This window comes from Rhinatrema bivittatum, chromosome 4 (genome assembly GCF_901001135.1).
Source record: "Rhinatrema bivittatum chromosome 4, aRhiBiv1.1, whole genome shotgun sequence".
NCBI classification, from domain to species: Eukaryota; Metazoa; Chordata; class Amphibia; order Gymnophiona; family Rhinatrematidae; genus Rhinatrema; species Rhinatrema bivittatum.
The window spans coordinates 335,895,318-335,907,620 of record NC_042618.1 but is presented as its reverse complement, the minus strand read 5'-3'; the positions used below and the strand labels follow the sequence as shown (position 1 = coordinate 335,907,620).

At 45.4% G+C, this 12,303-nt stretch overlaps 1 protein-coding gene across 1 annotated transcript in view; it reads right to left on the bottom strand.

Moving 5' to 3' along the window:
• Positions 1-626: 626 nt before the first annotated feature.
• Positions 627-12,303, bottom strand: part of ST6GALNAC1 (ST6 N-acetylgalactosaminide alpha-2,6-sialyltransferase 1) — a 76,079-nt gene continuing 64,402 nt past the window's right edge. The window contains exons 8-10 of the mRNA XM_029597496.1: positions 9,891-9,990; positions 2,340-2,516; positions 627-845 (exon numbers count right to left, since the gene is read on the bottom strand). Coding sequence (XP_029453356.1) covers positions 627-845; positions 2,340-2,516; positions 9,891-9,990 — 496 coding nt within the window. The remainder of the gene's footprint in view (positions 846-2,339; positions 2,517-9,890; positions 9,991-12,303) is intronic.

Sequence of the window (12,303 nt, the reverse complement as noted above, 5' to 3'; positions counted from 1 at the left end):
CCGGTGTTTAAAGAATCAAGAAATTTCGTGGCGTCCTCGACGGTTGCACAGGTTCGCCATTTCCCGTCGTGATTAATACGCAACTTGGCAGGGAATTGCATTGTGAAGCGCAGATTTTTTTCAATTATCTTGCTACACACCGGAGCAAATGCCCTACGCAGTGCTGCCACTCTTGCTGAATAATCCGGTGCCAAACGGACATTTGCGCCCTGGAATTGTAGTGTGCCGCATTTCCTCGCAGCCTGCATTATCAATTGTTTGTGGTGAAAATTTAAAATTTTCATAATGACTACTCTGGGCCACGACAAATCTGAACCCCTGGCTCCCACGCGATGTGCCCGCTCAATGTCCAGCTTCCCTTCCAACTCCGGGAGGCCTAAGGCCTCTGGCAGCCATTTTAGTAGGGAGGGCCGAAGTAAAGCTTCGTCCACCGTTTCGGGGACACCCAGGCACCTGATGTTGGATCTACGAGCTCTGTTCTCGAGATCATCTGTCTTTGCAATTTGTTCCTGGAGCAGTTGATCGAGGGTACTTACTTTCCCCTGTAGTGCTGTAATGTCATCCTCCATCGCGGACGTCCGCTCCTCCACGTGATTGAGCCGCGGGTTAAAATCGGTAAGGGCTTCTCAGAGTGCCCCAATTTGATCCAAGATGCCGGTGAGCTTGCAGTCTAAGGCCGCTAAAACCGCATCTTTGATTTCGGTTACTGTGAGGGCTGGCGAGGCAGTAACCATCACGGTTCCTTCTGTCCCTTTTTCCACCGCCGCGGGCGCCATCTTGGGATCGGGCCCCTTGCTTTTATCTTTCTCGCGTTTCGCCAACTTGGGAGGCATGGGCGAGGGCGTCTTTGACATGAAGGAGGCAATCGACATAAGCTGAGCTGGTCAGCGCGGAAGGGCGGCTTGAAAGCGGATTTGACCGGCTACTAGAGGAGAAGAGGAGCCTGGGCGACCGGAGCGGGTTCAGAGACGTCCGATCCCGTTCACCACATCACGTGACTCCTCTATTCTATGGTTTTAATGTAAATCTGAATTAAAGTGAGGGTTTCTGTCCATGAGGATTTGTATGGGACAAACAGCTGAATGTCATCCGCATAGATTTTGAATTGGACGTTTAGAGCCGATAGTATATGGCAAAGCGGTAGTAAGTATAGGTTGAACAGTATGGGAGACAAGGATGAATCTTGCGGCACACCTGTAGGTTGCATGTATGGTTGAGAAGAGGAGGAACCGACATTGATTTGATACGATCGATCAGTGAGGAAACTGTTAAACCAGTTTAGAACTATATCGTGTAATCCTATTGAGTGAAGTCTGGATATTAATATAATATAAAAAGCTAACATGTTTCCAAAGGATCTGCCTGTGCTATCATGTCTAGAAGCGCGTTCTCCCTTCCACTCTAGCTGTTATTTTTCCTTATACACTAACGGGTGAATTTTAAAAGGCCCGTGCACATAAAATTAAGGGGTTATGCGCTTGGCCAGGTCCTGCGCATGCTGCACGCATTTTCAAAAGAGCTCAGCCACGCGCATAACCCTCGATACGCACAGAAAGGCCGGGCCAGCTAAAAGGGGTGGGCCGTGGGTGTGGTCTGGGCAGGGAGGGACGGGGTAGGGGACAGCTGGGACAGCAGTCATTAGGCCCTGTCCTGGCGAAATGCGTGCTGGCAGCCAGCAAGCTCGCGTAACTTACTTCTGCTCCAAAGGAGCAGGCAAGTTAAAAAAAAAAAAAACCAACAAACCCCCCCCCCCCCCCCACACACACAGTTTAGGGGTTGGGGAGGAGAGGGGAAAAGGGAAGAAAGGTAGATAGGGGTAAAGGAAAGTTCCCTTCCAGTCCACTCCTTAATTGGAGTGGACTGGAAGGGAACTGGGCAAAGGCCTGATCGTGTCGCCGTGTATAGATTACAAAATCCTCCCCCCCTGCACAGTCAAGTCCCAACCCGACCGCACATGCATGCGTGGATTTTAAAATCCAGCGTGCATGTGCGCACGGGAAATGTATTTTATAACATGCGTGCGCCAAACCACGCATGTTATAAAATCAGCCCACACCTTTTAAAATCAACTCCTGAATGCCTGGGAAAAGTAGCGATGTTCCCGCCCTCTGAGTTCTTATCAGTTTCAGGCACAACTGTGTGGCCTTCAGTCTCTCAGGCTTTAGTTTAAGTTAATTGCTTGCTTTCTCATCAAAAACCTACTGGAATAGCTAAAATAGACTCTTGCCTGTTCGTAAGCATTTCACAGTGCAAAACAGTAAATATGAATTCCCTTTCAAACTAGTCTTATGTCTGGGTGTTCCTGTTGCTTTCTCTCTCCTTCAGATTGCTCTCTTCACCTCTGGTTTAGGTCTCTGGTAGAGTTTGAGGATCTTTTCCTCATGAAGTTTCTTCCACAGATTGAGCTCCAGCGGGAAGTCATGGTCCAAGATAAATATCAGAGGTTTCATCACTTTGTCATAATAATGATCTGAATATTCCTTGTAGCTGTCTGTCATAAACCCATAAGCACTAACCTGGAGGAGAGAAGACAGCATAGTAGGGTTATGTCTTTCACAAACACAAAGGAAAGCTGCAAATAACAGACTGAGATTTTTGTTTTGGAGGAAATTCAGATACTACTTTGGAAAATTGAATGATTCAGTAAGCTCCTGAAAATGGGGAAAATGGGGAAATTTAAGCCAGTATGGGGCAGGGGCCACCAAAGGCAGCCCCACCCCTTTGAATATGTCACAACATGTCTTTGGTACCCTCTAGCAAATACAAACAAAACAGCCCCTTCCGGGGCCACTAGTCCTAGCTTAACTGGAAGCCAGTGACCTAGTGGGCCTGGCTCACATAACAGAAAACAAAGAACCAAAAAACCCCTTTAACGTCCTTTGTCTGCAGTAGCCTGGTGAATGTCGTTGCACTTTTGGGGTGGAAGCCCCCACAAAAGGATGGGGTAGAATACCATGATCTTAGCAAGACAGGCTTAGGGGTTACTCTTGCTTGCCCAAGGCATGAACCCCAAGGCTCACAGATTGATGGATGGGGATACATCTCAGTACCCCCAGAGGACTGCAATGTGAGAAGTCAGAAATCATGAAGATACACTCGGTGATAAACAGGTTTGTTACAAAATCAGAGAATTTTGGGAAACTGAGAACCCCTTGGTTTGGGTTGAGTTTCTGCAACCTTGGGATAGTGGAATTCAGATCCATAATTTGGACATAATGATTTTTGGATGTGCTAGGTAGGGATAGACTAAGCCATCTTTTGTGTTATGCAATCAAAAATTGGAATCCAGAAACAGATTGGTTTGTTGATTGTCAAAACAGTTCACAATCAGACCAGAAATAATTTTAAAAGCATTGTCTTTCTCGAGAATAATTTGTGAATAATGACTGAATGCCTGCCACGGGTTTCAATGTGACTGCCCTAGGACACCTGCCTCACACTGAGCCCATAATGGCTACTTTGATTAAACTTTTTTATGGTGCTAAATGTTGAGTATTCGAGTCGACCATGCCTGGCTCCCATGATTTTGCTGGTGACATCAGAACTTGCTGCAGTAAATGCTGGAGTGCCCATTGGTCCCAGTGCTAAATCTGAATTCTCAAACTTGCACTGTAGAAAGTGTTAGGAATCTGTTAGCTCTGTTGCAAGGAGTTAGCAATCTGTAGTTATTTAGGAGAGTTGTGGGTGGATCCTTGGACCGGTGGCAGATGACCACGCCCCCGGGGGAAGATCCCGAGAGAGACCACTGGTCAGGCTCAGAGTTAGGAGACAGACACACACTGGTTCTTTTATTAGACAGTATACTGAACCACCAGAGGTGGCAGTAGTGAACTGGAATGCTCGGCTGGGCTGTAGTCCCTCAGATACTGGAACAGCGATCCCTGGAGGCTGAGCTGTAGAGAAACTGAAATATAGTGAGTAGGCAGGGTATGCAGAGTTCATGTACCGAACCTGATGGTAACACTCACACAATGTCTCATAGAAGCTCAGGAGCTGGAATGTATAGGCCCTCAAGGAGCAAGTACCTGGTTCCAGGGAAAGCTCTGAGAGAGCGATGGTAACTCACTGATGTAGTTGGCAGTGATGTCTTCCAGGCAAAAGAGAATATGGAGCAAGTCTGGGAATGAGGGCCCTGGAGGAGCGAGTACCGGTTCCAGCCTGACACCTGAAAAACAAAGGAGAGAGCGAGGCCCCTAGGAGCGGGTACCCCTGGTAAGTCCGAGGAGGCAGAGTAGCTTAGGTAGAGTAACCCTTGCTAACTCCATCTGTTAGCAAATTCTAAGACCTTAAATATCCGTCGCGGGTGACGTCATCTCAGGGAGACGCCCCTGAGGTTCGTGCCATCGCCGGTACTTCAGTCGGGGCTGCGCCTAGTGCGCGCCCCTAGGCCTCCAGGAATCATGGCAGGTTGCAGAGACTAGCGGGTCCGGGGATGCCGGAGAACTTTGGCAGGACGCCATGGCAGCCAATCTTCCCGCGGTCGAAGAGGGAGTCGCCAAAGAGGTAAGGAGGGTGGAGAGAGGGCGTCAGGAACCAACGGACACAACAGTACCCCCCTTCAAAGGGCAATTTCCTCTTCGGGTACCAGGCTTAGGTTTTGAAGGATGCGCAAGGTGGAACTGACGAAGCATGTCTTTGTCCAGGATATTGGTCTGAGGATCCCAAGAGTTTTCTTCGGGGCCGAAACCTTCCCATTATAGAAGGTATTCAAAAGTCTTGCCTATTTTACAAACGTCCAGGACTTCTTCGACTTTGTATTCTAAGTCATCTTCTGCATAGATGACAGGTAGATCTTGAGTTTTGGAAGAAAATTCACTGAGTATGTTGTTGTAGAGGTCAGCAACGATGGATGAGCTGCTGGGAACGTCACTGAGATCTTTAGTGGAAGTGGCAAAGTTAAGGAATGTCCAAAACCCACTTCAAGTTGTAAGACAGTAGTGGATCTTCTAATTTGATGAGGGGAATCTTCAGGTCTTCCACTAGACATCTGAGAATGAAGTAGCCTCTTGCCCCCGAGTCCACCAGGGCAGGAGTCTGAACTGTGATTGGTCCGAAGGTCAAAGATATTGGGAGAGAGAGCGGAGGAGATATCGCGGTATGGCCTAAGAACAGTCCTCCTGCAGGACTTAGGCCTGTCCGTTTTCCGGATGAATGGAGCATGTGGAGACTTTATGGCCGGGCTGACCACAGTACATGCAAAGGCCGCACTTCTTCCAAAATCTTCTCTCTTTGGAGGTCAAGCGACCGTGACCAAGTTGCATAGGTTCATCTGTAACAGCAGCAGGGATTACTGGAACCATCCAAGGTGTAGAGACAGCACTGGCCTGTTTCAACCCAGGTAGCACCCTAGGCTGAAGTTCCTTCACTTTGTCCCGGAGCTAGTGATCAATCTGAGTGGCCAAGGCTATTAATTCGTCCAGCGAGTCAGGTGCGGCCAGCTCGTCCTTCAAATAGTTATCCAGGCCTCTGCAAAAGAGAGTCTTGAGACATTTGGGGTCCCGGTGGAGTTCAGCTGCAAGAGTTTTGAACTCTATGGCGAATTCAGCCAATGATCTGTTGCCTTATTGTCCTATAGCCCGCTGGGAGTTGGATTCTTTGAAGGTCTGGAATGTGGTGGATATATGGAGGCAGCGCTACCCTACTTCAAGATCATACACTTTCTATTCTACACCCCACAGCTCCTATTCTCATATAGACTACTTTTTAATCGACAGGTTATTACAGAATAGGATTCAGGATTCTGGGGTGGGCAATATAACATGGTCCTACCATGCTCCGGTGTGGATAATATTCTCACTTAAAGACCCTGATCCCGGACGAAGTAATTGGTGCTTCAATGATGGATTATTACAAGATGAAGCTATAAGCCAACTCCTGGAGAACAAATTGAAAGCATATTTTCTTTTAAACGCTTCTCCTACTATCTCCCCGGGTATTTTATGGGAATGTTCTAAAGCTGTCATGAGAGATATCGTAATTTCCCAAGCCTCCCATCATAAGAAGGTTCAGAAAGAAGCCAGGATTTCGCTATTAAATAAAATATCTGCTTTGACAGAGCTTCACATGTGCTATACCTCTCCTGAAATACTTCAGCAATAACAAACAGCTCGGCTAGAATTAGACAACCTGAACTCTGCCCAAATAGCGCATAAATTGGAACTCACTAAGCAGCAATTTTTTTAAGGAACTAATAAAGCTAGCAGACATTTAGCACGCAGATTAAAGACTATAGCCTCTCAGAATATGATAGCTAAAATTAAAGACTTGATGGGACACATGGTAACTTAATCTGTGGATATTCAGAATTGCTTTTCTGCTTTTTATACAGTTTTATATGCTGGTGATTCTAACATCCCCTTAGCTGATATTGTCACATATTTGAACTCTGTTGAGCTCCTCACACTATCAGAGGAGCAACAGCAATTTCTTGATGCTCCAATCATGGCTGTAGAAGTTATCCAGGCTATACAGCTTCTTAAACCAGGAAAAGCACCAGGAATGGATGGCTTTTCTGGATCCTATTACAGGCATTATGCCTCTATATTGACGGAACCGCTTGTGGATTATTTTATTAGTCTTATGGATGGGGCTCACTTACCGCAACACTCTAACCTGGCCAGAATATCAGTTATAGCTAAACCGGGCCAGGATCCTAACTTATGCAGCTCATATCGGCCCATTTCCCTTATCAATGTTGATCTCAAAATTCTTGCCAGTGTGCTAGCTAAATGCCTCAATGGGCTGCTACCCAACCTAGTTCATCCAGATTAGGTGGGGTTTATTCCCCAAAGAATGGCTGCTAACAATGTCAGGAAAGTTACAGATATTCTGTGGAGGGTCTCAAAAGAAAATATCCCATTTTTGTTCTTTCCGTCGATGCCGAAAAGGCATTTGATATGGTCCAATGGCCTTTTTTATTTCAGACTCTAGGTAAAATGGGCTTTGGTACATGTTTCATGACTTGCTTTAAAAGGTTATATAGTAATCCCCAAGCAAGCGTGAAAGTCAATGGAAGATATGGTCCAACTTTTCCGGTAGGGAGAGGAATGAAGCAGGGGTGTTTGCTTTCAGCACTTCTTTTTGCTTTATTTTTAGAACTCTTTGCTTCTAGAATTCAGGGATCCGAGGGGATTGAAGGAGTAAGAATGGGAAGTCAGCATTTTAAATTGTCACTATTTGCGGACGATATTTTATTTACTCTATCTAATCCTATGTCTTTTCTTCAAGAGGTTTCCATCGAATTACAATGTTTTAGTAAAGTTTCCAGGTTTCGGGTTTACTTCGATAAATCGGAAATCTTGAATGTTGTGCAGTAGATAGTCTTAAAGCTACCTTTCCTTTTAAATGGGTGAGGAAGTCCCTTAAATGCTTAGGGATTCAAATAGGTCCTAATGTTCACAATTTATTCCAGCTAAATTACACGTCATTGATATAAAAAAAACTAGAGTCAAATATGCAACATTGGAATAGAGAGCAGCATTCATGGCTGGGGTGTATAGCAATCATTAAGATGAACATTCTCCCTCATTTTTTATAACTCTTTATAACACTATTGGTCTTAATCTCCGCTGCCATTCTTAATACCTGGGAAAAGAAAGTGACTTTATTTGGAATAGACATTCCCTGAGGGTCTCCCAAACTCCTATGTATCAACTCAGAATTCGTGGAGGTTTGGGAGTACCAAATATAGCTTGGTACTATGCGGCAGCTCAATTGAGAGCAATTCCTGATATAATGTCTAGACCCTTTTTAACCTAACTATACTTAACTGCTTTCAGCCCATTCTCTGGCCACAAATTCCACAACATAATGGTGCAATGAGTGAGAAAATATTTTTTCACATTTGTTTTAAAAGTGCTACCTATTAGCTTCATGGAGTATCTCCTAGCCCTAGTATTATTGTAAAGAGTAAATAACTATTCCCTATTTACCCATTCTACTCCACTTGTGATTTTATAGACCTCTGTCACATCTAATCTCAGCCATCTCTTCTCCAGACTGAAAAGCCACAACCTCTTTAGCCTTTCTTCATAGAGGAGCTGCTCCATTCATCATTTTGGTCGTCCTTCTCTGTATTCTAGCTCTGCTACATCTTTTCTGAGCTGGGAGCAGCCAGAACTGTAGTCAGTAGTCAAGATGTGGTCACACCACAGATCAATACAGACACATTATGAAATCATCTGTTTTATTTTCTATTTTTTTCTATATGAAATCCTGGGACTGAGGTCCTTAAGTAGACTCCAAAGGCACTCTTTAGTAGAGATGTGAATCATGTGATCGATAGTCTTAACGATCGATTTTGGCTGGGGGGGGAGGGAATCGGATCGTCGCGGTTTTGTTTTGTTTAAAATCGTGTAAATCGTAAATCGGGGGAGGGCGGGAAAACCGGCACACTAAAACAACCCTAAAACCCACCTCGACCCTTTAAAATAAATCCCCCACCCTCCCGAACCTCCCCCAAATGTCTTAAATTACCTGGGGTCCAGTGGGGGGGGTCCCGCTGTGATCTTCCACTCTCGGGCCACGGGTGCGTTGATAGAAATGGCCCGGTATCAGTGCCCTAACCCTGATACCGGGGGTGTTGTGATCTTCCTGCACTGAGCAGGGATACGGCATTGCATGCAGGAAGATCACAACACTCCCTGTATCAGGGATAGGGCACTGTGTGCAGGAAGATCACAACACTCCCGGTATCAGGGATAGGGCACTGTGTGCAGGAAGATCACAACACTCCCGGTATCAGGGATAGGGCACTGCATGCAGGAAGATCACAACACCCCTGGTATCAGGGATATGGCACTGAGTGCAGGAAGATCACAACACCCCTGGTATCAGGGATAGGGCACTGCGTGCAGGAAGATCACAACACCCCGGTATCAGGGATAGGGCACTGCATGCAGGAAGATCACAACACCCCTGGTATCAGGGATATGGCACTGAGTGCAGGAAGATCACAACACCCCTGGTATCAGGGATAGGGCACTGCGTGCAGGAAGATCACAACATTCCCAGTATCAGGGATAGTGCACTGTGTGCAGGAAGATCACAACACTCCTGGTATCAGGGATAGGGCACTGTGTGCAGGAAGATCACAACACTCTTGGTATCAGGGATAGGGCACTGTGTGCAGGAAGATCACAACACTCCCGGTATCAGGGATAGGGCACTGTGTGCAGGAAGATCACAACACTCCCGGTATCAGGGATAGGGCACAAGTTCTAGTCACATTGACTGATCACATTACTTTTTTTGTCAACTACCAACAGTTTCCATTTCCCATCCCCCATATACTGTCAGTGGGAACCTTGGTAACATGAATAAATAAGAGGGCAGCCAATAGGAATACATATTCATTCCTAAACTGACCTTAACTGACCTGAAAAGTGTCAAATTGTATCATTTTCTGTTAGTGTGCACTAAAGATGGTTAGTGCGCGCTAACTTCCTGTTAGCGCGCACTAATCTGAAAAACCAATTTTTTAACTAAAAAATCGTGCCAAACACGATTTTCTTCTCCTGCCAGACGATTTTGATCGTTAAGACGATCGGGCACACGATTCACATCCCTACTAGACAAGTTCCTGGAGGAAAAGTCCATAAGCCATGTAGACGTGGGAAAGTTGCTGCTTATCCCTAGCTCTGAGCAAGAAGGATTGGACCTATTCTTTGGGATCCTTCTGGGTATTTGTGACCTGGATTGGCCGCTGTCAGAGACAGTATGCTGGGTTTGGTAGATCTTTAGTCTGACCCAGTATGGCATGTTGTTAGATTTACCTGTCCTAATGACGACATAAGTACTACATTTGCTCTTCTAGAATATAACTGCAGGAATAATGTCTCATCACCAGTATCGCGAGTCTGATAGGCATGAATAGGATGTTTCCTGCTTACCATGTCACACAGATGAAGGGCAGTCATCAGGAGGAGGGCACCTGTGGTAGGCCTATAAAGGTGCCAGATGGTAGTATTCAGTTTCTTAGATTGAAAAAACCTGCAATTGAATGATACAAAAACAGACAGCTGAGTTATCCATCTTCCTGGCAAAGCAACTAATCTACAGCACACTATCAACATGAAGACCACAAGCAATGAAGACATGCACCACTATGCTCCCTATTTTATTTCTTTATAGATTAATCTATGGCCATTTATAGGACTTCAACTGTTGTTAATTAGCAGCTTGCTAAATACAGTTAATCATATGTGAACTTCCATTGTCTTCTCAGCGTATTGGAAACCTTCCCATGTCTATTTACCAGAGCGTTATCTGTAGCAGACTTCAATGCCTCCTTGCAACACAAAAGTAGAAGAAACAGTCGAAGTTATGAGACACCGAATTGGCAAACTGACAAATAAAGTAGAATCAACAATAAGAGATCGAGTTCTCTTCACTAAATACAATTCATGATATCAATCCAAGAATAGTAATGAACCATAATTTGCCCTGAAAAAGCCTGAATGGCAAAACTGAGGCCTTTGTAGGGACACAGAAATAGTAGTGGAACATATATGAAGTGATAAAGATATGCACAGGACTCCACACAACATTCCTGTGAAGCAATTACAAAGTATACTTTCTTGTGGACTGTGGTTCAACTGTTCCCCATTTTAATGATGGTGTCTTTCATGTGACTCATTTGCAATTCACAAAGTATCTTGTTAGGATCCCCGGCCGCGGCCAGGTCCCCGTACCTCCACCAGGAGGCTCCCAGGTCCGGCTCTCCCCTGTTGCCGGCGGATGTGGCCTGCTCTCGCGGTGCGGCATGTTGCCGGCACAGCCTCTGCACTCTCTCCCCTAGGCACATGCACATGCCGTCACACTTAATTTAAAGGGCCCGCGGCTTTACCCAGGGCAAGTCTTGCCTCACAAATCTGCTTCACTTTTTTGAAGGAGTTAATAAACATGTGGATAAAGGTGAACCGGTAGATATAGTATACTTGGATTTTCAGAAGGCGTTTGACAAAGTTCCTCATGAGAGGCTTCTAGGAAAAGTAAAAAGTCATGGGATAGGTGGTGATGTCCTTTCGTGGACTGCAAACTGGCTAAAAGACAGGAAACAGAGAGTAGGATTAAATGGGCAATTTTCTCAATGGAAGGGAGTAGGCAGTGGAGTGCCTCAGGGATCTGTATTGGGACCCTTACTTTTCAATATATTTATAAATGATCTGGAAAGAAATACGACGAGTGAGATAATCAAATTTGCAGATGACACAAAATTGTTCAGAGTAGTTAAATCACAAGCAGATTGTGATAAATTGCAGGAAGACCTTGTGAGACTGGAAAATTGGGCTTCCAAATGGCAGATGAAATTTAATGTGGATAAGTGCAAGGTGATGCATATAGGGAAAAATAACCCATGCTATAATTATTACACCATGTTGGGTTCCATATTAGGTGCTACAACCCAAGAAAGAGATCTAGGCGTCATAGTGGATAACACATTGAAATCGTCGGTTCAGTGTTCTGCGGCAGTCAAAAAAGCAAACAGAATGTTGGGAATTATTAGAAAGGGAATGGTGAATAAAACGGAAAATGTCATAATGCCTCTGTATCGCTCCATGGTGAGACCGCACCTTGAATACTGTGTACAATTCTGGTCGCCACATCTCAAAAAAGATATAATTGCGATGAAGAAGGTACAGTGAAGGGCTACCAAAATGATAAGGGGAATGGAACAGCTCCCCTATGAGGAAAGACTAAAGAGGTTAGGACTTTTCAGCTTGGAGAAGAGACGGCTGAGGGGGGATATGATAGAGGTGTTTAAAATCATGAGAGGTCTAGAACGGATAGATGTGAATCGGTTATTTACTCTTTTGGACAGTAGAAAGACTAGGGGGCACTCCATGAAGTTAGCATGGGGCACATTTAAAACTAATCAGAGAAAGTTCTTTTTTACTCAACACACAATTAAACTCTGGAATTTGTTGCCAGAGGATGTGGTTAGTGCAGTTAGTATAGCTGTGTTTAAAAAAGGATTGGATAAGTTCTTGGAGGAGAAGTCCATTACCTGCTATTAAGTTCACTAAGGGGCAGATTTTAAATACTTGCGCGAGCGCGTACTTTTGTTCGCGCAGCAGGCGCGAACAAAAGTATGCTGGATTTTATAAGATACGCACGTAGCCGCGCGTATCATATAAAATCCGGGGTCGGCACGCGCAAGGGGGTGCACATTTGTGCAACCTGCGCGCGCCGAGCCCAGCGCGCGCTGCCTGTTCCCTCCGAGGCCGTTCCGATTTCGAAGCGGCCTCGGAGGGAACTTTCCTTCGCCCTCCCCCCACCTTCCCCTCCCTTCCCCTACCTACC